Genomic DNA, 27,254 nt, shown 5'->3' with positions numbered 1-27,254 from the left:
CTATTCTATTGGGATGTCAACAGGAAAGGGGTCTTTTTTGGCATCAAAGTGATTGTTGTTCCTGGTGAGCCAAATTGCCCAAAGGCATTGGTGCTTATATACAAATATTTCTTTCAAAACATTAAATGGACCGAAGAAATATTGTTGACATTGCAATGCTCAATACGAGGTAAGAGTAAACCAACATGACATGAGAGGACAAAACACGTTGAAAACACACCTTGCATTAGACATGATGATCTAGGGGTGTCAAATGGGCAGGTTGGCTGAAATTGGGTATATGTCAAAATCAGTTGAGTTAATTAAATAAGCGGGGTCATCGATCCACCCAAAAGTTCCCGCAATTCCTATATAAAATTTAAAGTATACATTTAAAATCTTACAAAACAAATACTTCTAAAACTGGTCACTGTTCTCAATCTTAAACTCTTGGCCTGGCAATAACTAAACTGGTAGTTGACATTTGAAGATTAGGTGGAACTGGAGTTTCATCTGAATGGCCTGAAATGCAGAGATTGCCATGATCATCTTGCTCCCAATATACCTCGACCATAAGGCCTCGAGGGTTCTCTGTAGAAATCGTGCCAGGGATCTCCACGTACTTTGATCCTACAGGTACCTGTATTCCAATTGTAATGCAAATCAGTTCAGTTTGTTTTTCATCTTTCTTGTATACCGGACAAGTGAAAACTTCCCCCGATAGTGTAAAAAATAAATTATACTGGTATATGAGTTAATCCATAACATAAATATAATTCAGTAACCTACTTGAAGAGTAGTCCCTGATGGTAAAGTCAGCGGCTTGATAGTTTCCTCAGATGCAGCCACCTCTAGCTCCGCCTTCTTTGCAATGCTCAAGAACACTTCTTCCAGCGTTGTAAGACCAATTTGAATATTTAATATGCCAAACTCCGTTTTTCTGTTGTCTAGCTCTGCAAAGAAATTCTAATACAAAAGCGCAAATAAATCAGGACACATAGTAGTGAGTGATCGAAATGCATGTTACATTTGTCTTGAGCAAACTTATCGAGGTACTTACTTCGAGTAGCTTCTCCTTCTCATGAGGGATAATGAAAGTCAAGAAGGATTTATCTTCCTCTTTTGGTGTGACATCTATACGCTGTAAAACAAATAGTTCAGTTGAGAGCACTTCTTTATTCATTGAATATTAATCTTTAAAAGCTTCATTACTAGAAAGCACCTGTTTGAAGAATTCTTTGACAGCCTCGTGATTCTTGCTGTCTATCGTATTTTCCATGGCATTTACATCATTAGCAACTTTACTGAAGCTAATTTTAGCGATAAATCCAGCTCCAAATCGAGACTTCAGCAAGGTTGATGTTCCAATGCAACGAAGTCTACCCTTTGCCATAATTCCAATGCGATCTGATAAAATATCAGCTTCCTCCATAGAATGTGTCGTCAGAACAATAGAACGCCCTTGCTTTGCAGCCTCAATTACACTCCAGATATGCCTCCGAGTTATAGGATCCATACCTGTAGTCTACAAGTAGCATGAATTTACCTCAGGATTGAAGAAACAAAGCATTGATTATACTTGATCAAAGCTTCTAAAAATTGCATACTGGTTCATCCAAAAAGAGAAGTTTTGGATCTCCAATCAATGCTATTCCTAAACTGAGGCGACGTTTCATTCCACCACTGTAGCTACCTGCTCTTAGTTTGGCAACATCATCAAGTTTCACATCAGCCAACAATTTTTTAGCTTCCTGCCATTCAAGTAAACCGCTAAGTTTTTAGCGAGATCATATGCAATAGTTTGTTCTTCAATCAAAGAGTCAATGGACAATTGTGGCAATCTATGTAGGATGCAAACATATATGACTTATGAATATAGGCCAGTAAATCACAAATATTTAGATAAATTTAATCATTTCGTATTCTTTTACTCCAAGAAGAAGTAAGGAAAGCTTCAGATACTTACTGATCTTATTGAAGTTCGGGATAAACCTTTGATGGTGGCGAACAGTTCAAGGTGCTCTTGTCCAGATAATGCATCCCAAAGTGTGTCGAACTGCAGTATGGCCACACAAAGTCAATGGAAGAAAAACCAAGCCAAGGCGTGTAGAACTCGTGAGCAGACTCAAATTGCTACCTGTGAGCAGACTCCAATCAGCTTTCTTATGTTGGAGATACCAACCGAACTACGAACAGAGTTTCCGTAGATTAGTGCTGCCAGAAATCAACATATATAAGTTAAGCAACTCATGCTCAATCAAAAGAGAACATGGTCTAACTTGGGATTTTTACAACAAACGATCTTACCGTTTCCCCGTGTGACCGGAATTATGCCAGTCAAGCAACTAATTACAGTTGTTTTTCCAGCTCCATTTGGTCCCAAGAGACAGAACAATTGATTCTTCTCAAGATTTAACCAGAGTCCCTAAATAAAAAGGCACCTTTGATTGAAACACATCTTTCATTAAGTTCTATGATGAAAACCGAGAGATCTACAAAGGTTGTCCATAACTAAATGATGCCTTCACTTATTTCAAGTGCAGATACGAAATGATTAAACTCGTAAAATATGCATCTTATATCACGTCAAAAGTAGCCATCTTACGAGAAAGAGATGCACAAACTGTGAAAGTCTAATATTTGATGATTTATTGCTAGGATCAAGAAATTCTATTTTCTCATTCAGTATCAGTTTAGCCAAATACAACTTACAAGCAAAGGTGCATAGGGAAATTCACCTGGACAGCCTTAAAGGGCTTCTTAATCTTGCATCTGCAGTAGCAACAGAGAAGGCAACAAGAGTGGCAACTAAAGCTTATTGTCCGAGAATACATCTTATAAAGGTCTTGTAGTTGCACAGCAACATTAGGATCAATGTTGCCTTCCTTCGCTTGTTGTTTCAACCTATTTTCCTCATCAAGAACATCTTCATCATCTTGAGTAAAACTGGCATTTGGAGGTGCAGAACCAGAACCACAACATGGGGCATTTTCTGAATTTAAAAAAAATATAAGCCTGGTTAATGAAACTTGTCAATAGAATTGGTGAGGAAATAAGACTAATAAGCCAAGTTCTGTAGTACCTTTAAAATTTTCTTCACCTCTTCCTGTCCAATATCCCGGCCTCAGAAAATAATAAAACGGTTTTCTTACACCTGCCGAGTTCGGTAGGATATTGTCAAGGTAGATAGCCAAAACAAGCCACAAGAAGAACGTCGCGATGAGCCATCGATAGTAATGGAGCTAGCAAGACAAAATAGTTCAGGAAATGGTCAAACAACTTGATTTTAGAAAGAAGAAAGAGGGTAATAAATTTAACATGCATACTCAAGAGATAATGCAGAAAAACAAGTTTTTAGGATCTATTATCATCTTGGATACGAATTAGGTTTAAACCAAAAAGAGAAACCAAAACTAAAACTCTACCATACAATTGAATAGCAGTAATCGTCATCAACGCCACACAGAGATAGACTACTCCAGCTGATCGGACCATCCTTTGCTAATAGCAGATTCAGAGCTCCTGAAAAGGGATTAGGCGGAAAGAAGGACCAAATTGTTCTTCTGTAGCTGGTTTTATGACTTGTGTCGCTATAGAGAACCACTGAAAATGCCTGCATGAGAATAAAACAGACGTGTTACAAGATTCATATACGAGTTTTGGAAGTTTAGATCTAAAAATTGACTTGCCTGAGCGCCACAACCAATTACAAATATAGCAAAGCTAGCTGATGTAGTTGAAGCGGACTTGCGGATGAAGTTTGATATTAAGAATGCAAAACCAACCTAGCACATCAAGATGCAAAAGGCTTTCAGTCTTGACATACTGCAACGGTGGCTAAACTAATCATAGATGGTATCTCTATAATCCAAGGGAACTCACCATGTTTAATTGGAAAAGAAAGAACAGAAGTAAAAGAATCAAAAAGTTGTTTTTCAAGAAAAGGTGAAGCTGAAACATCATTCCAAAAAGAACTATGAGGAGTGATGAAAGGAATGCCATAATTCCCTCCCATATAAGCCATGAGCACCAGTAAGCAGAGTCGAAAAGTCCCATCACAGTCATCGCCTGTATATCAAGTTGGAACTCAGAAAAAAGTGAATATGAAACCCAAGATTCTCACATATACGGGTTAAGTACCTGGCGAAGTTTGAGCTCCTTCTCGAGAACCATTGTGCTAATCTGGAATACAAAACCGAACATGGAGACTGCATAGAAGAATATTGGACTGAGAAAAGCATCTAAAGCAAATTTTTGAACTGAATCTTCAGCTTCGGGGTCTTCCATTGCAGGATGCGCAAATTCCTTGAGACCAACATTCCAGCTGAACTTTGAATCTGTAACTTAAAGATACAGTGTGTTATTTTGATGAAATTTTTCAGGAATCTACTAATGATAGTTGTAAAGGAAAACTGTTATCTTATACTACCTCCAAGCAAGGACCTTGCAATTTCTCGAGATGCAGCTAGTTGAAGGGGAAGTTGGAATTTGAAAGTTGGATCTTCAGGTACCCTTGGAACTTTAATGTATGTAGAAGTATTTGTTACTACACCATAACTTATAACTGTAGCATTTCGTTCCACGAAGTGCAAAGCTCCAGGGGTACGCATTGGATCACTGACAAGCCAATTGTTCAAATCAGCTTTTGTGCCAAATGACTTGACCTGAAAAATAAAAACATTAGTGGCTTCCGTATACCCAATGAACGACTTTTTCTCATTCTTAAATTGATAAAGCAAAAGAAAAATTATTTGGCTTCATTCATTCCAAGACCGTGAGTGCCTTACATGAAAAAAAATTATACAATCTCCATGTTTGTATTTAAGTTGAAAATAGATTGTTATGATAAGCTGCGACGCCAGCCACAGTATCTTTTATGCGAGAAAACAAAATGAATTTTACTGATATGGAAATAACACTTACATTGTGCTCCACTACAAAAATTTAGTTCCTTGCCTATTCTTATTTACTGAAATTGAGGAAGCCTATTAAGTCGTTCATTCCATTAATTTTCTTCGTCTTACGCCAAAAAGCCAAAGGCGAAAGATGGCAGTACTTTAATCTGTGAATATACTATGATTTGCTCTCAAGGCATCTTGTGTTCCTCTCTTTACATATAACCTATCTTATAGAAAAGGGACTGTTATCCTGCCACAATACCTTATAACTGCCATATAACAATTTGATATATCACTTTTAGAGAGCGAGCTGCCAAAAATGAGATACCGGATTTTATAAGAGGGAAAGATCACACTGTCATGCAACAGACTAGTGCTCATCTGCTAGAATGTCATAAGGAAGAAATATCATAAAATAGGGTCGATACCAAGACTTTGTCGGTTAAAATAGCGTAATGAGAAAACATTTGTTCACTTTCCTAGTTGCAATAAGTTCTCTTATTTTTAGTTGAGATTGGCTTGGTCTTTAATCTACCTTAATGAGATCGAAGACAGAATTATAGGTAGACAATAGTAAGGTAAAAAACAACAACAATGGCAGAGTTTCTCCTTCGATACCTCTAGATCACGCATGTGATAATAGCCTCTTAGCAGAAATGCAATGTGAAGGTTGACTACATATATGACCACTCTCCCCGACCCTCCCCCAACTCACATACACTAGCTGGAACACTTCGATGAGAAATGGACCTAGGGCCTAACACAACCTAAAAACATGAGGTAGGAATTGTCCAAGATCCCTATCCCACAATTGCTCCTCCTGACATGCTCAGGCTTGCGGAGCATGGACAACATTGGGCAAACCAAGAATTGGGATGGAAATGGACCTAAGCCTGAGGTAAAAATTGTCCAAGATCCCTATCCCACAGCTGCTCCTCCCAACATGCCCAGGCTTGCCAACAGGAGTGTGTGACAACATCGGGCAGACCAAGAATTGGTATGGAAATGGACCTGGCCTTAACTCAACCCCAAAGAATGAGGTAAGAATTGTCCAAGATCCCTATCCCACAATTGCTCCTCCCAACATGCCCAGGCTTGCCAACAGGAGCGTGGACAACATTGGGCAAACCAAGAATTGGGATGGGTCGGACTCTTATACTATATCATAGCAAGTGGACCTTGAATCTAACAGAGCCCCAAAAAACTACCTCAGTTCACGAGGTAAGAATTGTCCAAGACCATGTAAAGAAACTAAATTCTCAACTAACAATAATGAGAGACAAACTCAACACACTACATGTACGGTGTAAATTGTTTTTCTTTTATATAAAATTTGACTATAAATTGAACACTTGATTATTTTAACTAGAAAATCAAGCCATTGAACTAATAAAATGATCACTGGCACAAAGCAAGCTAGAAAATTACATCCCTTTCACTGAGCCTGTTCAAAATATGAACAAGTCAACACATAAGCAGTCGAACAACATTCAATATCTACTATATATACATAAAAATAATTCTAACCATATATAAACAGTATAATTTTTCGCCAAAGGGTCTCAGGTGAACCCCTCGGTCTTACCTGGCTCTGCCTTTACATCCTTCAAAAAGCAAAGCAGTAAACAAAAAACCATACCTTGCTAGGATGAATAGGTCGACCTGGATTATTAGCCAAAATTCCATCAACAATTGACTCAATTCTTTTGTTGCCATTTCCACTCCACACAAAGTCATAGCAGGGACGTTTCATAAAAAACTTATGCTCACAAGACGGTATCGAAGGATTTACAACATCCTGAGGATCATTCACTTCACCAATACCAGAAGGATGTTTCGCCCGAAAAACCATAACTTTTTGTATACCAAACAACAGGCCTAAGAAGAACAACGAAGAAAATAACTGAAGAAATGTAGCTGTTTTGTTTCTCATTGATAACAAAAAATTCTTCTTCAACAAAGCAATTGTTTGTTGCCAAAATAGAGAAAATCCACTTTGTTGTAACTCCATTGCCATGATATGATCACTTCGTTTTTGCTGGTGTTTTTTGCAAGTTTAATTTTTTGGGTTAAAAATGGAAAAGTTTGATGGTATATTAGTGAAGCTTAATAATGAAGGCAATGGCGATTGTTTTTACTCATGTTGTTTTACCGGGAAGCCGAAGTCTTTACTTTGCATAACTGTTGGAATACTTCCGCCATTTTCACATTGGGAAAAGACTGTTCTACCCTTAAGACATGTACCGTATAGTTTGCCCTTGTCATATGGAAATACTAACAAGCAATGGAAAAAGGATATTATTGATCATTTATTTGAAAAAAAAAAAAAAACAGTTTTGGGTTATAAAAATTTAAAAAACAATTTGAAACTTGGAAAACAATTAAATTTTTTTTTTATTTTCACTATAGTCCTTTGTCAAATTTTATTCCAAATTAATTTTTTCCTAAAAAAGATAATATTTTTTAAATTTTTTATTAAATATTATGGAAAAATTATAATTAAACTTAAATCCATCTTCAATTCCAACATCAAAAAATTTAAATAAAGTCAAAAAATACTTGTAAATAGTACTCTTTTAAAAGATATCCAAATTACTCTTTTAGAAAAAAATTGACTATGCATTTTAAATAAATTAGGTGAGTTGAGTGAGTTTGCTAATTTTGAGATTAAGAATATAAATTATAAAGAAATATATTTAAATTCTAAATAATTTTTTATTTAAAATATGATCAAACACAACTCTAATATCATAATTAAACGGCTACTGCATTATTCCACAGTACTTCACATAATCAAGGTTGTTGACACCTTTTCATTAGTGGAAAATAAAATTCTGTCACTATTGATAGACAAAGGAACAAAAAATTCCACAGAAATGGGGACATGGGAAGAACTCTACGTTGACGTTGAATTGGAAAACCATTTGAGTACTACAAAAAAAAGACATTGCATTTAATATTACCCTTTAATTTTGCATTTGAAGTTGATAACTTTATATTAAAGAAGTAGCCTACATCTATATTTAATGTCACACAAATAGAGATGGAGGCTTATTTACTTAATTTAAGAAAAAAAGCCATAGCCTTATTTTTTAATTTACTACAAAATATGTTACATCATTTTTAAAAATACGCAAAATAAAGCTATCCATAAATTCTTGTGACTTGATTCTTTTTTAAATTTCACACATAACGCGAGCTTTAGTAAAAATAAAAATATTTGAGCTTTAAAAATGACCAAATAGACTATTATGCTGCATAAGCAAATTGTAATTGATGGTGAGTTATATTTGTTAGTTTCCACGAAATGTTTAATTACGAAGATATTGATAATGACCCAATGTTCTAAAAAGTTTCCATTGGAGATTGACGCTTTTATCTGCTTTTGGACTGGAACTTTTGTTTCTTGTGCTTTTGGAGAAGTTGGATGTCTAGGAATTTTAAGAAACATTTAATTGTATCATTGAATGAGAACATAAATTTAATGAAGAAGAAGAAAATGTACATACATGTCACTATTGGTTGTTGTAATTACAAAAAATTCACAACTCAAAAAAGTAAAAATGAACTAAAAAAGGTATGAAGTGGTCCTTATCTCATAAAGAAGAAAAGGAAAAATTTCTCTATTATGAAAATTTGAATAGCCAATAGTAGATTGGATTTGATCAAAATAATGGAGTACAAATTGAAATGTTTGGTTATTTTATTTTTCATATCTTAGAATTATTATTACACGATTATTGTTGTATTTTTTTTTTTTTTTTTTAAATCTTATGATATGGTTCAAGAGAGAAAGCAAAAGTTGAAATCGAGGTGAATATCGACGTAAAATAGCTAAATTATGTAACTCAAAGTTGGTAATTCAGTGATATCGTTGGTGAATGTTGACAATTTTTTATTTTCTTCATTAAATTTTATCAAACTTCATGATCAAATAAAATTTTGAAAATAAATCTTCAAAATCTAATACTCCAGCTAATATACACCAAAGCACTTGTAAGAAAAGAATCATGAGAGGGGTATTTTAGACTTTCAAACAAGGGTAATTCTGGTATTGACAAAACCTTCTAAAGAACCTGACAAATGGCTTCACTTCATAGTCATCGGTAAACTCGAAACTCCAAAAACGTACTTTAGTTACAACTAATGTACACTTGTTTTTAAGGAACAACTATTTGTTCTCCTCTGTTCATCTTCTGAAAAAAAAAAAGAAGGAAAAAAAACAAAACGTAAAGGTTGTTTCATCAATGGCTCATTTTTGGAACCAAACTAATGCTTTGTTCCGCAAGAATCTCGTATATCATGTTAGTTCAACATTCTCTATCTGTTTCAATTTTTTTCTGTTGTTATTTTATCATCGAAACAGTCTCTCGTAGAAATGTAAGGTAAGACTGTGTATAATAAACACTTGTGGTTCGGCTGTGCACTGACGGAGCCACATGTCGACATTCCTAAGTCGGAAATTCTGGCTCCGCCACAAACCATCTGCACATAGCGACAGTTTTAGTGTACCGGACTGTCTTTTTTTCTTTTTTCTTTTTTCTAATATCAGTTTCAGTTGTGAATTTTGATTATGATGTTTTGAATATTGTAGAAACGGCATGCTAGATCACACTTGAAGGTGATTTTTTTTCCAGCAGTTCTGTTTATACTGCTAGGAGTTTTGCAAAGTTATGTCAACAAGGTTAAAAGAGAAACAGAACAACCCCCTCAATTTAAAGCTGAATACCCTCCTTTATTGCAAATGCCTACTCCTCAATTTCGTGCCGTGATGACTGATTCAATGCCGTTTCCTGGACTGCCTGATGCATCTTGTAGAGAAAATGGTTCATGTCCTGCTACCGTACTTATCACAGGGAACAACAGAACCATTGGAGAAAGTATAAAAACATTCTTTTCCTTTTTGCATACATGACATTGCTAAATTTAGTATATTAAGCTGGCATTTGACTATAGGTCTTGAATAGTTATCTTCGAATATTAGTTTGACCATGAAATTTGATCAAATTTTGAAATATGAGTTTGACTGTGAAATTTGATTAGATTTTGAAAATGTGATATTTCAAATATTTTCACATTCCCAAAAACTGGCTTAGATCATGTATCGAGTTTTTTGGGACTTCCACTCACAAAGATGTCCAAACAACGATAACAACAACAACAACAAACCCAGTATATTCCCACCTAGTGGGGTCTGAGGAGGGTAAAATGTACGCAGTCCATACCACTACCTCCGGGGAAGTAGAGAGGCTGTTTCCGATAGACCCCCGGCTCAAGACAAAAGGGCAAAGGACAAAAACGTCAAGAGCGTGCAACAGGAATAAAATAACACAACAATAAAGTACACAAACAGACAATGGACCCCCCTACCCCACCCCTAGACCTACCAACCAAGCTACACCAAGCCCTCCTAACTATAGACTACGACTCGACCACCCACCTTAGCCCTCTACCCTAATGCTTTTCCTCCATACTTTCCTATCAAGGGTCATGTCCTCAGAAAGCTGTAACTGCTCCATGTCACGTCTAATTACTTCTCTCCAGTACTTCTTCGGTCTACCCCTCCCCCACTTGAAACCATGCAAGGACCTACGAACAGGGGCATCCATGCCCCTTCTCATTATATGACCAAACCATCTCAACCTCACTTTCCGCATCTTATCTTCCACCGACGCCACTCCCACCTTCTCCCGAATAATCTCATTCCTAACCCTGTCAGCCCTCGTGAATCCACTCATCCAACGCAACATCCTCATTTTCGTCACCTTCAACTTTTAGACGTGAGAGTTTTTAACAGGCCAACACTCCGCCCTATACAACATAACCCGCCGGATCACAGCTTTATAGAATTTGCCTTTGAGCTTGAGGGGCACCTTCTTATCGCATAAAATCCCCGAAGCAATCCTCCATTTCATCCAACCTGCCCCAATACGGTGAAGACATCCACATCAATCTCTCCATCCCCCTGAACCATAGACCCAAGATACTTAATACTATCCCTCTTACAACCACCTGCGAATCCAACTTCACTACCTCCTCTTCCTCTCGCCTCGAGTCACTAAACGTGCACCCCAAGTACTCTGTCTTGGTCCTACTCAATCTGAATCCTTTAGATGTCCAAACATTACTTCAAATTCTAAAACTAAGAACTTCAAAAGATCAAATTACAAAGTTTCAAACTTCAAAATCTATGGCCAAGCGGGAGCTAAAGGGAGAAATTTAAGGTTACCTGGTACTTGTCCGAGTGGGAGTTCGTAGGTGCACTAGTGGAATTAGTCTGGGTGTTCTCAAGCTGGCCTGACATAACGTTGATGAAAAAAATAGGAAGATCGGACTAGAAGTTCTCTTTTTCTAAATTTAATTTGTGAATTTTGGTAGGTGTGGCTGGGAAGATGTTCATAGATTCTCCAGAACCGAATTCAAGAAGTGATTACAAAACTATTGCCGATGGCATTTTCGTGAGTTTTCTTTCCTTTTGGTTCTGATTATTACCCCTTCTTTTCTTTTTGTTTGTTATCCTTGTATCTTGTTTTGGTTGTTGGATCATGTTGTAGCAATTTTGAAGACTTTGTTCTTCTTATTAGTTTAGTTTTTTATTATCACTATGTAATACATGAATTTGGAAATATTCCAGGGGACAGATGCGTCATACAACGACTTACTCTTTCATACATCATACTACGGTTTACTCTTTCATGTTCGACCTCATTGTTCTGCAGAAAATTCATCACGCTTCAAAAACTCTACATCAGAAACTGGTAATGTCCCTTTTTTTGGTAAGCTGGATTATATATATATATATATTAGTACTAGTTAACAGTTGGTAACAAAATAGCTCGGGGAAGGGGGGGGGGGGGGGGGGGGGGGGGCCGGGGTTGTGTGTGCCCCGTGAGAGGAGTTTGGCCCAAGTAATGGCCAGTAGTATTAATATGACAACTTGAGATTTTCCTAGCATAAGTAGTTCCTAGATTGTCTATCTCCGTTTCTTCCACGAAATTCCAAGACAAGAGGTTCACCAAAATGCATACTCCGAGCACCCTCCTTTGCCAACACATCTGCGACCCTATTCTGCTCCCTGAACGCATGTCTGATGTGCATTAATGTCCTGCTTTCAAATATTATGTTATCATATGGTAAGTGACCATTATTATCATGGAAATAGCTTTGGTGGAGTCTGTGTTGATCTGTAATGGGTAGACACTTTTTGCTACTGCTAACTTGAGCCATATAGTATGGCAAGTAGTTCAGCATTGGTTTTGGCACAAGGTTTGGTGCAGCCGCACCCCAAGTGCGTCTGTGATCTCTCACGACTCCACCAATCCCTCTAATGCCCTGATGCAATTGGTGTGCTGAACCATCTGTGTTTTGCTTGAAAGTTCCTGGGGCTGGGGGATCCCATTTGACATGGATAGTAGTAGTTGGGAGTTTGTCTTTGTCCCCATGTCCAACTAGCAAGTGATATTCAGTTGCCAACACAATTATTTGGACCAAGTTACGTCCTTTAATACTATCTGTTAGTGCTAAGGTCTTTAAAGCATAGCTGGATCTATCGCTTTTCCTGCGTACACCAATTCCTCTAGTTCATTTTTCATATTTCGCAATGCCATCAAATGTGTGCATTTGAAATAAAAATGAAGTCAGTAGAGTCCAATCCTTTCTCGTGCTTACTCCGCAAAACTTTAAGTCAAGTTGTATTTGTCTGTTCCCTCTCCGTGAGGTATTCTATTTGCATGTGTATAATGTATCCTTTCTGCTTTTGAAATTTTTTAGACACCAGAAGTATGTAACGTGCACTAATTTCACTTCTACGCCATATTTAGACGTCATATGTGCGGAAGGTTTATATTTGTGGCGCAACAGCTCTGCTCAGATTAATGATGAGCTATTCAAAGGATTCAGAGAAGGAAATACAGAGGGGAAAGTAAACGAAGTTTTGGCAGGTTATTCTCGTTGATGTCTGGACTTTATAGTTTCACATCTATATATTCCTTGTGCTGATACGTTCTCGTTTCCCACAGCTTATGATTTCTTGGATACAAATGGAGAGAATTTCAATGTCAGCATTCAATTTAATTCTACTCATGTGGACGATTATCGAAGTGATGGCCCTCAATTATTGAGGATACCGCGTGCAGAGAACATGGTATATCCTTATATTCTTTTTTATGCAGAGTAGAAGCTTTAACAATAAAGAAAAAGGCTCTATATAACTTAGATGTTCTTAATTTCTTTTCAGTTCATTGTTAGATTGTACTTAGCAGGTGAAGCTTGCTGTTTGCAAATGAAGCTTTAACTTCATCTTCATCTTCATCATCAAAATAATGTTTCTCCTTACGACAAGCTTTGGGAAAAACGCCTTGTACTCACTGAGAGAGCAAATATTAAATGGAAGTAATATTATGAATTTGAATCAACAAGGAAAATTAGGGATCATGAGACATTATGTAGATAAGGGGAAAAAAATATGGTATCCCAGTGCTTGAAATTTGTAAGTAGATAGTAATAATTGTTATATTAACTCTGTACTGAATAAATTAAAGACGAAGCACACAACTTGGTTGCTAAGTGAATATTTACTGGCAAATACTAACTTTATCTAAGTTCTAATGCTTGGAAATATGAGATTTTATGCTCTTCTATGTAGGTAACGAATGCCTATCTCCAATTTTTACGTGGTTCCTCTACAAAGATGGTTCTAGATTTTGTTGCTGAGATGCCTATTCCTGGCGGATACATAAGGCCACGCGACATATCTACCTTTCTCAATATTCTCTTCTTTACATGGGTCATTCTACAAGTATTTCCGGTAAATATTTGTTTAGTTTGTGAAAAGTTGCATGGTTGTGTCAATGATTCTTTTCTGGTGGAATTTTGTTGCATTTATCATTTGTTAGAAGTTTTAGTGTCTTGATCATTTACTTTCTTTCCAGTTTGTTACTATTCTTTATCTTGAGCCGGGAGTCTATCGGAAACAACCTCTCTACTTCTTCGGAGGTAGCGGTATGGACTGCGTACATTTTACCCTCCCCAGACCCCACTTTGTGGGAATACACTGGGTTTGTTGTTGTTGTTGTTGTTGTTGTTGAATTTGCTTTAGTTGTCCGTATAATTAGTTTACAAGCTTCAGTTGTGTAAAAGAATGAGTTTGTCTGCGCAGATGCTATTATTCTTTTCATTTTATGGCATTGGAGTTCTGATCCAGTATGTCATATCCACTTTTGGTATTTAAGAGAAGGATATTAGTTACTTTCTTCTAAACGTTATAGACTTATGTGAGTATAGAGCTGCTAAAATCTTTTTTTCCATCCTTATATAAGACGAGAGTGATCTCAATGTAGGTTATATTATCATCTCTGGTTTATGAGAAGCAACGGAAGTTAAGGATCATGATGAAGATGCATGGCCTTGGGGATGTTCCTTATTGGATGATTACTTACTTGTATTTTCTTGTCATTTCCTTAATCTACATGTGCTGTTACTTTGGATTTGGTGTACTGACAGGTAACGCATTGTCCAGGCCAGCTGCTTCTTTCACATTTATACGAGCTGGTTCAATAATTTTTTTTTGTTTTACAGGGTTAACAATCTTCAAGCTGAATTCATATGGTGTCCAGTGCATCTTTTACTTTGTTTTCACAAACTTGCAAATATCTATGGCTTTTCTATTAGCTGCAGTGTTCTCAAATCTGAAAACTGCCTCAGGTTGGTGCCAGTGCGGAGTTCTGTTGAAGTCCTTGGCAATACATGAGTATTCAGCTTAAAAGGGAACTGATTTTTATGAATAATAACTTTAACATTGGATAATGCAGTTGTTGCCTATACAATTGTCTTTGGGACGGGGATCCTGGCTTTTCTCCTTTTCCAGCCCCTAGTTGATGATGCATCATTTCCTCGTAAGTAGGTTTTCCTAATTACTTCGTTCCAAGTTTCATAAATCTATTGTGCTACCTTGAACTGTGGTAAACAATTGTCTTCTGATAAATGTGGGTACTATATAGCTTTGGCGACCCACATAACATTACAAGACTCTTTAGTTATCAAGGAAATGATCTTACAGTTTTTCTTTTTGAAAACGTATGGATTGTATTAATAGAATAGCATGACTAGTGCTGAGAGTACTGTGCTGGTTAGCATAAGTGTAATTTTTTCCCCAAAAGTGTGGCCCTCTACCCTTTACTATCCTTTAAGGGATTCTATGAATTCTAACAGTGTTTCTACCTCATTTACACCAAGGATGAAACAATACAAGGCAATGAAATTTGATTCTTTCTACTGATTTGTATTTATCTTCGAAGCATCTAGAATTCATTTCTCTCTGAACGACCCACCAGATAGTCCACATTTTTTAACTGTTTTTTTATATATAACATGCTAGAGACTGCTTAATACCTCTTGGATTTGGTGCGAAGCTGGGCCACATAAAAGTAGCATCTGAATTATTTCTGTATCTTAATCATTGTTTCGGTCCATATGAACAAATGTACTAGCTATTTGGACGTGGAAACTCTAGATGTAGCCTCTGACTCATTATTTTTGCCTTCTCCACCGAGTAGCTTTAGAGGATCAAAATAGAAAAACACTGAGATCAGCTCAAGGTGAAGGAAACAGAATATGTCCACACGTTGAAGGCCTGAAATTGGCCCTTCAAATTAGATATGCAACCAGTTTGCTTCTCTTTGAGATGATTTGGCTCGTAGTACCTACAATGAATGAGGCACAGCTATCCTTTCATATTTTTCAGGCAATTTTAAATAGATTGTGTTTGTAGGTGTTAAAAGCCCAAAATTTTGGGAAATATGTATTACTCAATGTTCGATATTCACTTCCAAAGACACTTCTTACAAATATTCCAGAAAAGAATGGTGTAATTCTGATGTGTCATAGCCTGTCACCCTTATTTATTTTGGACAACCAGTGCGGTATAATTCCACAACTGATTTAGTGGTTTGGACAATTCTGGCTGTTTTTCTGTTTCGATTGTGTTTTAGTAGAATTAGATATTCCTGGTGGATCACTTCAAGCAATTTTCTTTTCACGCTGATTGTTTTTTCATTGATTGATTATTGTTGGTATGTTGATCAAATGTTTTGAGCTTAAGTCAGGGAACCTGGTCTGTGAAGATTCATATAACCGGCCCTTGTTTTAGATTGAGGCATAATTGTTATTGTTGTAATCACTCTATTTTGAATTCTACTTGTCTCTCATGTTCACTGAATATAACATGTTTCTTCTTCTTCATCTTCTTTTTTTTTTTGGATAGGTGGTTGGCTAATATTCATGGAATTATACCCTGGCTTTTCTCTGTATCGAGGGTTATATGAGCTATCCCAATATGCCGCGGGCGGATACATTGTAGGGACTTATGGGATGTGCTGGGATTATCTTAGTAACAGCAATAATGGCATGAGAGAGGTTCTGATTATCATGTCAATTGAATGGGTGGTATTTCTGATTGTTTCCTATTACTTGGATCAAGTTATATCATCTGGAAGTGGAAACCGTCGGAGTCTTTTGTTCTTCTTGCCAAATTCTCAAAGGAAGCATTTAACGTCATTGGAGAAAACTTCTTTTCTCAGCGCAGAATCAAGTGTTCAAATTGAAAATAATCACGTTTCCGAAGAGGTAATCAGTCTTGCTAACTCAAGATTTTCATGAACTTATGGCTTTGAAGTGGTTCATGAACTCATGGACCATAAATGCATGCAGAACATTTTGAACTTGTTGAACCCGGACATTATATTGTTCATGCACCAGAGGTTTAGTCGTGTCCATTCAAAGCCGGATATATCCAATTCTTGGTCCAACCAATGTTAAACCTCATATTATGTCTTTTCATGCTCTAGATTTCTAATCTAGGTAGGGGTGGTAGAGTCCGACGTTAGATGATGGAATGGATCGTTGTATCTTTATATAGTTTTGGACAATCCTCATCTCAACAACTAAATTATAGAATTGAGTTAGGCCCTAGGTTAAATTTTTTAACATGGTACCAGGGTAGACTCATCTCAGTTCTTGGTTTATCCAATGTTAGGTCCCATATTATATTCTTCGCGCTCCACATGTCCATCCTTGGTTGTGTGTAGGGTGTTACACTTTGGTTGAAGGAATGATATGTAATCTCCTTTTTATGGTTATGGCTGATCCTATCTCATGAGCTAGAATTATGGGGTTGAGTCCTAAGGCAATTTTCATAGAAAGGTTTAATCCAGATTTCCAGTCCTTGGGCGTGTAGAGTTTGAGAGTGGGGAAGCGGGTGTTAGCGTCCTACATTGGATGAGGGAATGAGTGTTTATCTCCTTATATGATGTTGGGCGATCCTCACCTCATGGGCTAACTTTTGGAACTGGGTTAGATCCATCCAAAGTCCAGCTTCTTTCATGGTATCATATATTCTTTGTTTATCCAATATGTCATCCCATATTATATTATCTACCCTCCAAATGTCGTGGATAATCCTTATTTCATGAGCTACCTTTTGGGGTTTAGTTAAATCCAATGTCGATTTTTTTTTTAATCAGAACTCTCATCAAGTATATTCCTAGGTTTATTATGGCTATTTTAATTACTTTCCATGTTCTAGTCTCAGTCACTTGAATCGTCCTGCAGTGTGCATATAGTAGAGTCATCTCATTGTAGTCTTCTGCCTTTCCTTTACAGAGAAAGATGGTTGAACAATTGCTAGAAGCGCCACATTCAGATTATTCTTCCATTTGCTACAACCTCAAAAAGATGTATCCTGGAAAGGATGGCAACCCCGATAAATTTGCAGTTAAAGGAGTAACTCTCGCCTTTCCGCGCGGGGAATGCTTTGGCATGCTTGGTCCAAATGGTGCAGGCAAAACTACTTTTATTAGCATGGTTGGTGACAGTTTTCTAATGTAACTGGGAATGAATTTTAGTCACCACATATGCCATGTTATTTTGGGGAAATAAAGATCTGCTTGAATTGTGTACATTGCGCTTTTTCCCTAGCATTTTTGTAGTGTTGGAACTTATTAAGCTATGATACTAAATGACAGATGACTGGGCTCTTGGAGCCAAGCTCTGGGACTGCATATGTTGAGGGTCTAAATTTGCGGACTCAAATGAACGAAATATATGGTAGCATGGGTGTGTGTCCACAACACGAGTAAGTTTATTTATCATGCCCATGAACAATTGCGGCGTCATATTTGTTCCTGTTTTGCATTTCAAAGTGTTGACTTATTACACTTTCTCTGTTTCTCCAATCCTTGTTAGCTTGCTCTGGGATACCTTAACAGGAAGGGAACACTTACTCTTTTATGGAAGACTTAAAAATCTCAGCGGTGCTGCTTTAAGCGAAGTACGTAAATATAACCATCAACTTCATTTCAACATCTGCTTAAATAAAGCCAAAACTAAAGAATGTTTACGATGGTTTTCTTATATCTTTATTTGCTTAGAGGTGTTATATTTTGAAAGATGATTAGCCTAGTCTCTTGCTGTTGCATATGCATGTGTGTGAGTATAGACAAAAAGTTTCATACTGACTAAAAAGTTCCTTACTGGTCAATGGTGCTGTGAAGGAATTTGTACGTCTGATCATTAGCAGGATCTAGAAGTCGAAATGATTCTCCTTAGTATCAATGGAGCATTCCATGAAGAATAATTACTCATCGTGGCCTTTAATTTCCTTCGGAATTCTATTGGCTACAATTATCTTTTACAAGATCAGGAGAAAATCGCTAAGATGGACGTACACTTCAATTTTTTTTCTGAGAAAGCTCTATATCATGACGTAGAATTGTTTAATACATTTTATTTCCTCTCTTTGATCCTATCTTATTGAAACAGGCAGTCGAGAAATCTCTTAAAAGTTTTAATCTTTCCCAAGGAGGAGTTGCTGACAAATTAGCAAAAAAATATAGTGGGGGTATGAGGAGAAGACTCAGTGTAGCCATTTCATTAATTGGGGACCCCAAAGTATGTACAAGTCTGTCCTCTTCTGTTATGACTTGAAATTGTCCTGAAGTTTTGGGTTCCAATTGGCTAATACTAACAGAACTCAAAATTTGTAAGGTTGTCTATATGGATGAGCCAAGCACTGGACTTGATCCTGCATCACGAAAAATGTTGTGGGATGTCGTTAAGCATGCAAAGCAAGATAGAGCAATCATTCTCACCAGTAATCTGATCTACCCTTAGTTTTTATGTACAAGCATTTCGTTTGGGGTTGTTATTTTGAAGCTATCTTGAAGTTTTGTCTGCAATTACCATGCTTTCTCAAATATAAGCTCTATGTTCGCTTCTTCTCTCATTCGGGTTAACAACATTGATGCTGTTCTTTCTCTTCCTCTCAGCACACTCGATGGATGAGGCAGAATATCTTTGTGATAGGATAGGTATCTTCGTGGACGGGAACTTCCAGTGCTTGGGAACCGCAGATGAGGTGACTTTGATTACCTTACCAACTAGTTCACAATTAAAATGTTTGGAACTTGACTATCACATTGAGGCTTGCTCCTGTTTCTGTGAATTGCTGAGAAAGTTAATATTCTAGATATGATTTACTACTGAATTAGCTAGGATAATATCTCGAAAGAAATTAGCTATGATAACATCTCGAAGGAGTGGCCGCACTTAGGGTTGGGAGAGTGGCTATGAGAGCTTGGATTCTGTCATTAACCAAGCACTGCTATACTTCTTGATAGCAGTAGTTACAGATGAAGAAGAAGAAGTATGAGTTAAGAAACAGAGAATGTTCATTAGAGAGAAAGTAGATTTGTTGTATTCATCTTTCTTCAATGTACATAGGCACCTAGCTATATAAACTAATGAATGAACTAACTAACTAACTAGCCGTTAGTAGCTGGTGTAACTAACAGTCAAAAGCAGTTATAACGGAAAACAGACTGGTCTCTTATTGTTCCTTCTTACTTCAGTTTCTCTCTATTCATCATATATTCAAAAGATTCTTATATTCATGTGTATTGATGAACCATTAATCCATTATCTAAACCAGTATATGATTACTAAATCATCTCATTAAAAGTTCTTATCTTGTGTGATCCTTCTAGAACAATTATTGGCTCAAACTTTATGCTTGTACCTCTTGGTTCTGTAGTTTTTTTCTATCAGAATACTGGAAACTTCTACGGGACTCCATAATTCTTGTTAAGGAAAAAGAAAGGCTCTGATACAAGTTAAGAATCAATGAACTTGTGTAAGACAAGGAGTCTGGAAACAATTCTGAAATGAAATATTAAATTACACATACGAGATAAGTGGACTCTCAGTGAGTTTATGAAATTCATAGCTGTAACGTGTCACTATAGTGCACATCAGCGTATAGATACGCGTGTTTTATGCATAGTTAATAGGTTGCTCATGTTGGAAGTTCATATTTTTTCTTGTTATGCATTTTGTATCTTGAAAATGGAACAATGTTAATTATGCTTTACGAACAATTTTTTTTTCCAATCATGCCTTAATCTGAAATTATGGTATCTGATCTTGCAAATACCAAACTGTATAATTAGCAGAAACTCTGTTATTGGATGTTTTGTTTACTGGTAAAACTTTAGTGTGTATGCTGGAACATATTTCTGATCATATAGTATTTGAATTATGTTAACTGTGAACGACAGTTAAAAGCTAGGTATGGGGGATCCTACATGTTCACTATGACTACATCACCAGAAAATGGGAGTGAAGTGGAAAACTTAGTGAAACGTCTATCTCCAAACGCACAGAAGACCTATCATTTGTATGGAACTCAGAAATTTGAGCTTCCAAAAGGTGAAGTGAAACTTTCAGATGTGTTCCTAACGGTTAGACAAGCGAAGGCGAGATTTCCAGTTCAATCTTGGGGCTTGGCTGACACAACGCTGGAGGACGTCTTCATCAAGGTGGCAACTGAGGGAGAGTGATCACTTCTTTACTGCTAATCTTATAGTCATGTCGAATCCCTTATTCTCTTGCTTGTAAAATATATGTGAATTAAAGTTGTTCGGTTTGTAGACAAGAATGATTGTTGGTTTATGTTAGTGAATTGCTTGGTCAATTGACCAAACACTGTTCAAATACGTCTCTTTTGGTATATTTCTCTCTTTAAAAAAATTTATATTTGCCCAGGGTTTGCTTGGTTAGCTTCCATATAACACCTGGTAATTTTGATTCTCACACTTTATCCTACCATAATTCCTTTCTCTGGACATGATAACATAAGCTCATGATCCAATAAAGCGATCAATTAGACTAATTTACCAAATGAAGCATATCCATAAACTTCAGTTCTCAGTGGTAAATTAAGCATATCCATAAACTTCAGTTCTCACCACCACTGAGCCACAGAAAGCAATTTTAACTTTTAATGAATTTACAAAGTGCTATATTCTAGAGAGAGATAAAATCTATATATGGGAATGCGACTTACTATAAAGTTGAACATCAACAGAGATGCTGCAGTATACTGATTCCTTGGACAGAAATGAGAAACACTTTATGACAAAAAAATCGTAACATTTACTTTAGTTGCATATGGTCCTATACAAAAATAATATCAATATGCAAAACTTCTGAATCCAATCAAAAGACTAAAAGCTCCTATTGAAAATATTCCGTCAAAATTAACTAAGACCTAGAATTTCACCTTTTGAAGCGCCAGTCGCTTATGGTAAACTCTGGCTAGTAGTATAATACTATTCAAGTTGGACACTTACGATCTCTTACTTTATCTGAGTTTACGTACCTCAGTGCTACTATTTCCTAGTAATTTTTTTTGTCATGCATGACTACAGCACTTTGAGTAGTGAAGGGTCAATTACAATTCCTTGGGGTTTAGCTGATGTGGTATTTGGAGGATCCCTTAGTTGAATTTGAGGTGGTATTGGCATTTCTTCTGAGAGGCCAGAAATGCAAATACCACCATTTTCATCTGGCTCCCAATATACTTCCACCATAACACCTCCGGGATTCTGTGGAGATTTTGTTCCTGGAATTCCCACAAATCGCGCTCCCGCTGGTACCTATTGAATACGTATTAACAAGAAATGTCATTTATTCCACCATGGATGTAGATTAAAGAGAATCTCAATCGAAATTTATATTGTACTAGTACTTATTATATTAACAAAGATTCTGACGATCGACTTACTTCAATAGACTCCCCTGATTTCAACGTAAGAGTTGAAAATCTTCCTTCAGCTATTGCAGTTTCCACATCTGCCTGTTTAGCTATGTTCATGAAAACTTCTTCAAGAGTTGTAAGACCTAACTGGACGTCTCTTATACCGAACTCACTTTCTCTAGCTTGAAGCTCAGCAAAGAATTCCTGATAGTTGTAAAAGCCAATGGAATATGAGAAGCTGAAAATCCTAATCTTCTGTGCTTTTTAATTCCACAGAATTGTGTAGTATATTGTTGCGCTTAAAGATATGTGTTTAGTTTCTTTACATTGTTAGTGTATATAAGTAAAATCCTTGAGTTATTCAAGACATTACCGTCAAAAGCTTCTCCCTGTCATGAGGAATAACATAGGTTAGGATGGACTTATTTTCATCTGTAGGCACCACATCCAAGCGCTGTCAACAGAGTTTATATGTCAGAATCAAACAGTACTTAAAAGAGAGAAAATCGAAAGAAAATAAAAGTAGAGGAAGTAGCTTTTGACATACGCTTTTAAAGAACTGTTTCACAGCTTCAGGTTGAGATGCTTTTTCAGTAGATAAGCCCACATTAGCAATGAAACCAGTTCCGAATTTTGATTTTAATCTTATGGAAGTTCCAATGCAACGAAGCCTTCCCTTTGCCATGATAGCAATGCGGTCGCTTAAGACGTCAGCTTCTTCCATTGAATGGGTTGTCAAAATAATGGCACGCCCTTTTTTTGCTTTCTCAATTATGTCCCAAACATGCCTTCTAGTTATTGGATCCATACCAGTAGTCTATGAAGGTTGTTAACAGGGAACGAAAATGTTGAAACATAACAATTTTTTTAAGCATAAAAGCTGATAAAAGATCATATGGGAAGAATTTTAACTACCAGTACCTACCGGTTCATCCAAAATAACCAACTTTGGATCTCCGATAAGGGCTATAGCAACACTAAGTCGTCGTTTCATTCCTCCACTGTAACTACAAGATCTCATCTTGGCAGACACCTTTGTGATTTTTGACTGAGATAATAGTTGTGCTACCACCTGTTTTTGATTGAAGAATTCATTTGGTGAGATTCAAAATAGCTCATTTTGTAGAATCTTTATAAAGGTATAGAAGGATCGATATAGTTTAGGCGTAGTTGCAATACCGTGTCTACTGAAGCAGGCGGTAGACCTTTATTGTTGGCAAAAATCTGAAGGTTCTCTTGTCCAGATAAAGCATCCCATAGAATATCAAACTATAAAACAAAAAATGAATCAATTTCAACAACATAAAAGGCACTATGCTATCAGCTAGTTCCATCGAAGACTTGAAAACCGAAAATTACAAAGAAGAAGAAAAAGAGTGTTACCTGGGGGCAAACTCCCATCATCCTTCGAATGTTTGTCATGCCCATAGAGCTTCGTATGGACTGATCATATACAGATGCTGTTGAAAAATGCTTCGTGTTACACATGAGCAACTTTAATGAATGAAAAATATGAGAAAAATTGCGATCACAGCTATTACCATCTCCTTGTGTAACAGGGTTAATCCCAGTCAAACAACTTACAGTAGTAGTTTTGCCAGCTCCATTGGGCCCAAGCATACAAAGCAGCTGATCCTTTTCGACGTTCATCCATAAGCCCTGCATAAACACACACAAACCCACCCCGCATAAAGCATTTATTTTCTTTGTTCTTACTTTGTTTTTTCATTTTAGTAATTCACTGTAAGTATTATACATTTGAAAAACCCTGAGTGAAATTCTTTTACATGGTCTTTTTGAACTTTAGATCAACCTGTCTTTCACGATCAAAATATCAGATGTACATAATTCAGATTAAGTTCAGGAAAACATACTTAAATTATTATTGTTGTAGTTACTATTGAGTACGTTTTGTGATGCTTTCACATTTGTTTATTCTCTTTCTGGACTGCTCTGGACTGTTTATCTTGAGCCGAGGGTCTGTCGAAACAAACTTTCTACTTCTGAGGTAGGGTTGAGCTCTGCCCTCCCCAGAACCCACTATGTGGGAACTATACCGGGTATCTAAGTTGCTCGGACTTGGGTGCGGGTGTCCGATACGGGTACCGATCTAGAGGTTGGATCCTTCACAGTGTCAATTTAAAGATTCAGGGATATGGATCTAGGAATGAATACGGGTGCAGGATTTTGGCGAAAAATAATTTAAATGTCTAAAAATAGAGTAATAAAACATAAATTATGAGATATTATGTTGAAAACTTGAGGAGAAAATATTGTTCAAGAAAAAAATCCTGAAAGGAGATAAAAGGAAAAACAATAACATAGAAATTTCTATATACAAGGTATTCCATTTTCTTCAATTTCACCTTAGCTTTTGTTTTGATTACAGAATTTCGTAAATTTGTCGGGACTTTCCCCGTCGATTTTGGTCAAAGTACCCAAAATTGGTTGACCAGATTGGGTACGAATCCCACATCCACACCCACTTCGTGTCGACACGGGTGTGGCACCGAAAGTGAAGAGTCCAAGTAACTTCGTCGGGTATGTAGTTGTTGTTGACTAATAACAAATCTAAATTAGTTGAGAATATAACTTCAAAAGCTGTTAGAAGATTGCGTTTTCTCAAATGGTTGTTGCTAGAGTTCCAAATGCCAGCGGGGTTAGCATCCTCCCCGCCCCCTCCCCGCATAGGCTAAAACCCACCCCGTTGCAATCCCTATATAATGTCTAATACATTGCACCAGCAACATAGTTACTACTACTATTATTATCTTCATATGGACCATAGATAAAGTACCTTGACACTATGGAAAGGAGGAGTTTTTTTTCTGCAGCAGCAGCAGCAACAACCACCTGTAGACTTTCCAGGATATGTCTTAACAAGACCGCGTATTTGAACTGCATTGTTGGAATTTCCACCTTCCATAGCTTGCTTTTTAACAGTGTTTTCTTCGGTAAGAACGTCTGCATCATCTGGTGTAATAGTTTCCAGCTTTGGCAATGAGCCTGAACATAAGCTACAGTTTCCTCCCTCTAAAATTATAAGAAGGAACATAACAATAATTAGATTTTTACAGCTTACATAAGACTAGAAAGTATAGTAAAGTGGGAGTGTACTGTTTACCTTTCACATTACTTCCACCATTTCCAGTCCAGTAACCAGGATACAGGAAGTAGATTTTTGATTTTCTCACACCAGATACATTTGGAATTATGTTGTCGAAGTATATAGCCAGAATGAACCAGAAAAAAAATGTTTTCACATGCAGTATAAACACATCACTCTGTTAAAAGAAGGGGAATATATTAGTTGCAAGAAGAACACATGTGACTGGAATCTGCAAAGACCATATCCTAGATCACAGAATAATCAAGTACGTGTCGATAGGGGCTCTTACATACCATGGTAGTTACACAGCCTGGGCTTCTGGGTAAACACTTTGCCATATTACTCCAGTTAATACCAGGATCTTTAGGACTTTCAGTTGCGTCCATAAGTAACTGAAGACCTATCGTAAGAAGATTTGGTGGGAACAATGACCAATAAATCCTATGGCGTTTGGCAAATTGTGGGCTGTAGGGATATCTCGCCATCTGTGAAACAAACTGAAAAATGGAACATGATGGATATGTTATTCCAGAGATGATCAGTAATTAACAATAAAACTACATTTCCAGTTAAGTACGGACTTACCATAGTAATGAAACCAACAATAAAGATGACGAAAGCCAGATTTGTCACTGAAGCTGCTTTGTTAAGGAAAGCCGACAGCCAATATCCAAAGGAAACCTTGCAAAAGGAACAGAAACATATATCAAACAAGTTTCACATTACCAAAACTATGTATTTTGGTAAAAGGTTTAGAGGGATGATTGAGGCATACCATAGTAAGTTGGAAGAGGAAAAACAGAAGGAACACAATCACCGCATTATTGCCCAAGAAAAAATCAAATTGAAACATCATTCCAAAGATCACAGTGAGCGTAGAAGAGAAAAATATGAGGATTGTTTCCCAAGTGATCCATGACAACCAATAGGCTGTATCAAAAAGACCCATCATAGTCATTGCCTGCAACGGCAAATATGGCACTTAGAAAAATGAACTAATGTATAGCATGGTACTAGCCAGAGGCGGATCAAGTTTTTTGTACAAGCGAGGAGTTTTTAACAAAACTATTTACCTTACAAAAAGTAAAATAAAATAATTTCAAGAGTTCGATCTCAAAGTTTGAACCTGTGAAGTTTACGTTCTGGATGGTACAAGACCTTATCAAAATGGCAAAGGCGATACCTGTCGAAGTTTGAGTTCCTTTTCAGTAATCAAAGCACTGATTTGTAAGACAAAACCAAATATAGCAACTGCCATGAAAAAGACCATTGCTGATAAGCCCACTTCATTGAATGTTTTACCAGCAGGATGTGGAAATTCCTTAAAACTGACCTCCCAGGGGAAATTTGGATCTGAAAAACGTATCTACTAGTTAAAAACACAGAACAGCAACGTGCTTAAGAAAGTATACGTACTTCTAATCACACTCCTAGCGATTTCGCGTTCTGCTGCTAATTGAAGCGGGATTTGGAACTTAAAAGTTGGATCTTCAGATATTCCTCGTTTCATTACTTTTGTGGAGTTTGTCTGAATACCATAATGGATACTCCCGTTCACTAATCGAAAGTGCAGAGCTCCAGGACAGCGCACAGGATTATCGAATAGCCATGTATCCACGTCCTCAACGGTGTTAAATGCTAGAACCTGGTACAACAAACACAAGTTTTAACTGTCAAATGCATCATATCGACGCACAATAGATGAAAAACCGGGGTTGTAATATTTGTCCAGCATATATATCCTACCTTATTGGGAGGAATAGGCCTACCAGGATTATTAGCCATGATTTTCTTGACAATATCCCCGATAGTTTTACTACGTTTCCCACTCCAAATGAAATCATAGCAGGGTTTCTTAATAAAGAACTTGTCCTCACAGGGCGGGATAGGTGGCATCACGAGAGGCTGTGGATCGCGCAAGTCCTTGGCATAACTGGAATCACGATTACGCACTTCCTCAGATTTTTTAATACCAAAGAGAAGGAGTATGAAGAAGAAGGACGAGAAGAGCTGTAGGAATGTGGCGGGCTTGTTCCGCCATGCTAGCAGATAATTTTTCTTCAATAATGCTTTGTACTGTTGCACTAGCAGAGGGATTCCCCCCTGCAATTCCATTGCTCTTCTCTCTTCTTCTATCTTCAAATTCTTATTTCTTTTTTCTTTTTTTTTTTTTTTAATT

The 27,254-nt window shown here is 37.0% G+C and overlaps 3 protein-coding genes across 6 annotated transcripts; 1 reads left to right on the top strand and 2 right to left on the bottom strand.

Annotated features, from left to right (window-relative positions):
* Positions 1-206: 206 nt before the first annotated feature.
* On the bottom strand, positions 207-7,114 carry LOC107875951 (ABC transporter A family member 9). Its single transcript, XM_016722865.2, has 16 exons — positions 6,517-7,114; positions 4,409-4,643; positions 4,120-4,316; positions 3,862-4,047; positions 3,669-3,764; positions 3,410-3,592; positions 3,062-3,221; positions 2,718-2,971; positions 2,287-2,404; positions 2,117-2,193; positions 1,946-2,035; positions 1,587-1,730; positions 1,202-1,504; positions 1,040-1,120; positions 769-945; positions 207-619 (listed from the first exon to the last, which is right to left on the bottom strand). Exons 1-16 carry the CDS (start codon positions 6,892-6,894, stop codon positions 422-424), a joined length of 2,877 nt encoding a protein of 958 aa, XP_016578351.1. The 5' UTR covers positions 6,895-7,114; the 3' UTR covers positions 207-421.
* Positions 7,115-8,971: 1,857 nt separating this feature from the next.
* On the top strand, positions 8,972-20,921 carry LOC107875953 (ABC transporter A family member 7). Of its 2 annotated transcripts, XM_047413909.1 has the most exons (18): positions 8,973-9,181; positions 9,472-9,757; positions 11,256-11,335; positions 11,512-11,635; positions 12,698-12,817; positions 12,896-13,020; positions 13,522-13,683; positions 14,216-14,378; positions 14,454-14,579; positions 14,687-14,770; positions 16,138-16,499; positions 17,535-17,735; positions 17,897-18,006; positions 18,117-18,201; positions 18,693-18,821; positions 18,918-19,023; positions 19,199-19,287; positions 20,486-20,921. In XM_047413909.1, exons 1-18 carry the CDS (start codon positions 9,125-9,127, stop codon positions 20,765-20,767), a joined length of 2,691 nt encoding a protein of 896 aa, XP_047269865.1. In that variant the 5' UTR covers positions 8,973-9,124; the 3' UTR covers positions 20,768-20,921. The 2 variants fall into 2 exon arrangements, with proteins under 2 accessions (XP_047269864.1, XP_047269865.1); XM_047413908.1 differs by having other exon boundaries at positions 8,972-9,181; positions 14,216-14,579.
* A 599-nt stretch (positions 20,922-21,520) lies between these two features.
* On the bottom strand, positions 21,521-27,190 carry LOC107873935 (ABC transporter A family member 2-like). 3 transcript variants are annotated; one of them, XM_047413905.1, is made up of 16 exons: positions 26,822-27,190; positions 26,492-26,720; positions 26,259-26,428; positions 25,851-26,036; positions 25,661-25,756; positions 25,369-25,572; positions 25,091-25,250; positions 24,764-24,999; positions 23,508-23,625; positions 23,350-23,426; positions 23,146-23,235; positions 22,892-23,038; positions 22,514-22,783; positions 22,340-22,420; positions 21,994-22,170; positions 21,521-21,865 (listed from the first exon to the last, which is right to left on the bottom strand). In XM_047413905.1, exons 1-16 carry the CDS (start codon positions 27,188-27,190, stop codon positions 21,632-21,634), a joined length of 2,844 nt encoding a protein of 947 aa, XP_047269861.1. In that variant the 3' UTR covers positions 21,521-21,631. The 3 variants fall into 3 exon arrangements, with proteins under 3 accessions (XP_047269861.1, XP_047269863.1, XP_047269862.1); XM_047413907.1 differs by having other exon boundaries at positions 24,764-24,972; XM_047413906.1 differs by having other exon boundaries at positions 25,369-25,560.
* Positions 27,191-27,254: the final 64 nt, after the last annotated feature.

Source organism: Capsicum annuum, chromosome 6, assembly GCF_002878395.1.
Source record: "Capsicum annuum cultivar UCD-10X-F1 chromosome 6, UCD10Xv1.1, whole genome shotgun sequence".
In the NCBI taxonomy this organism is placed as follows: Eukaryota; Viridiplantae; Streptophyta; class Magnoliopsida; order Solanales; family Solanaceae; genus Capsicum; species Capsicum annuum.
The sequence above is the reverse complement of the archived record's forward strand: the minus strand, read 5'-3'. Positions and strand labels throughout refer to the sequence as shown.

Excerpts from the sequence above, each read along its gene's own strand:
- LOC107873935 (XM_047413905.1), bottom strand. The coding sequence starts at position 27,190 with ATGGAATTGCAGGGGGGAATCCCTCTGCTAGTGCAACAGTACAAAGCA. Across the intron at positions 26,721-26,821 it reads GGCCTATTCCTCCCAATAAG|GTTCTAGCATTTAACACCGT; the intron begins GTAGGATATATA and ends TTGTTGTACCAG. Across the intron at positions 22,784-22,891 it reads TGGTTATTTTGGATGAACCG|ACTACTGGTATGGATCCAAT; the intron begins GTAGGTACTGGT and ends CAACCTTCATAG.
- LOC107875951 (XM_016722865.2), bottom strand. The coding sequence starts at position 6,894 with ATGGCAATGGAGTTACAACAAAGTGGATTTTCTCTATTTTGGCAACAA. Across the intron at positions 2,972-3,061 it reads AGGTGAAGAAAATTTTAAAG|AAAATGCCCCATGTTGTGGT; the intron begins GTACTACAGAAC and ends TTTTAAATTCAG. Across the intron at positions 946-1,039 it reads AGAAGGAGAAGCTACTCGAA|AATTTCTTTGCAGAGCTAGA; the intron begins GTAAGTACCTCG and ends CTTTTGTATTAG.
- LOC107875953 (XM_047413908.1), top strand. The coding sequence starts at position 9,125 with ATGGCTCATTTTTGGAACCAAACTAATGCTTTGTTCCGCAAGAATCTC. Across the intron at positions 9,758-11,255 it reads CAACAGAACCATTGGAGAAA|GTGTGGCTGGGAAGATGTTC; the intron begins GTATAAAAACAT and ends GAATTTTGGTAG. Across the intron at positions 14,580-14,686 it reads AAATCTGAAAACTGCCTCAG|TTGTTGCCTATACAATTGTC; the intron begins GTTGGTGCCAGT and ends TGGATAATGCAG.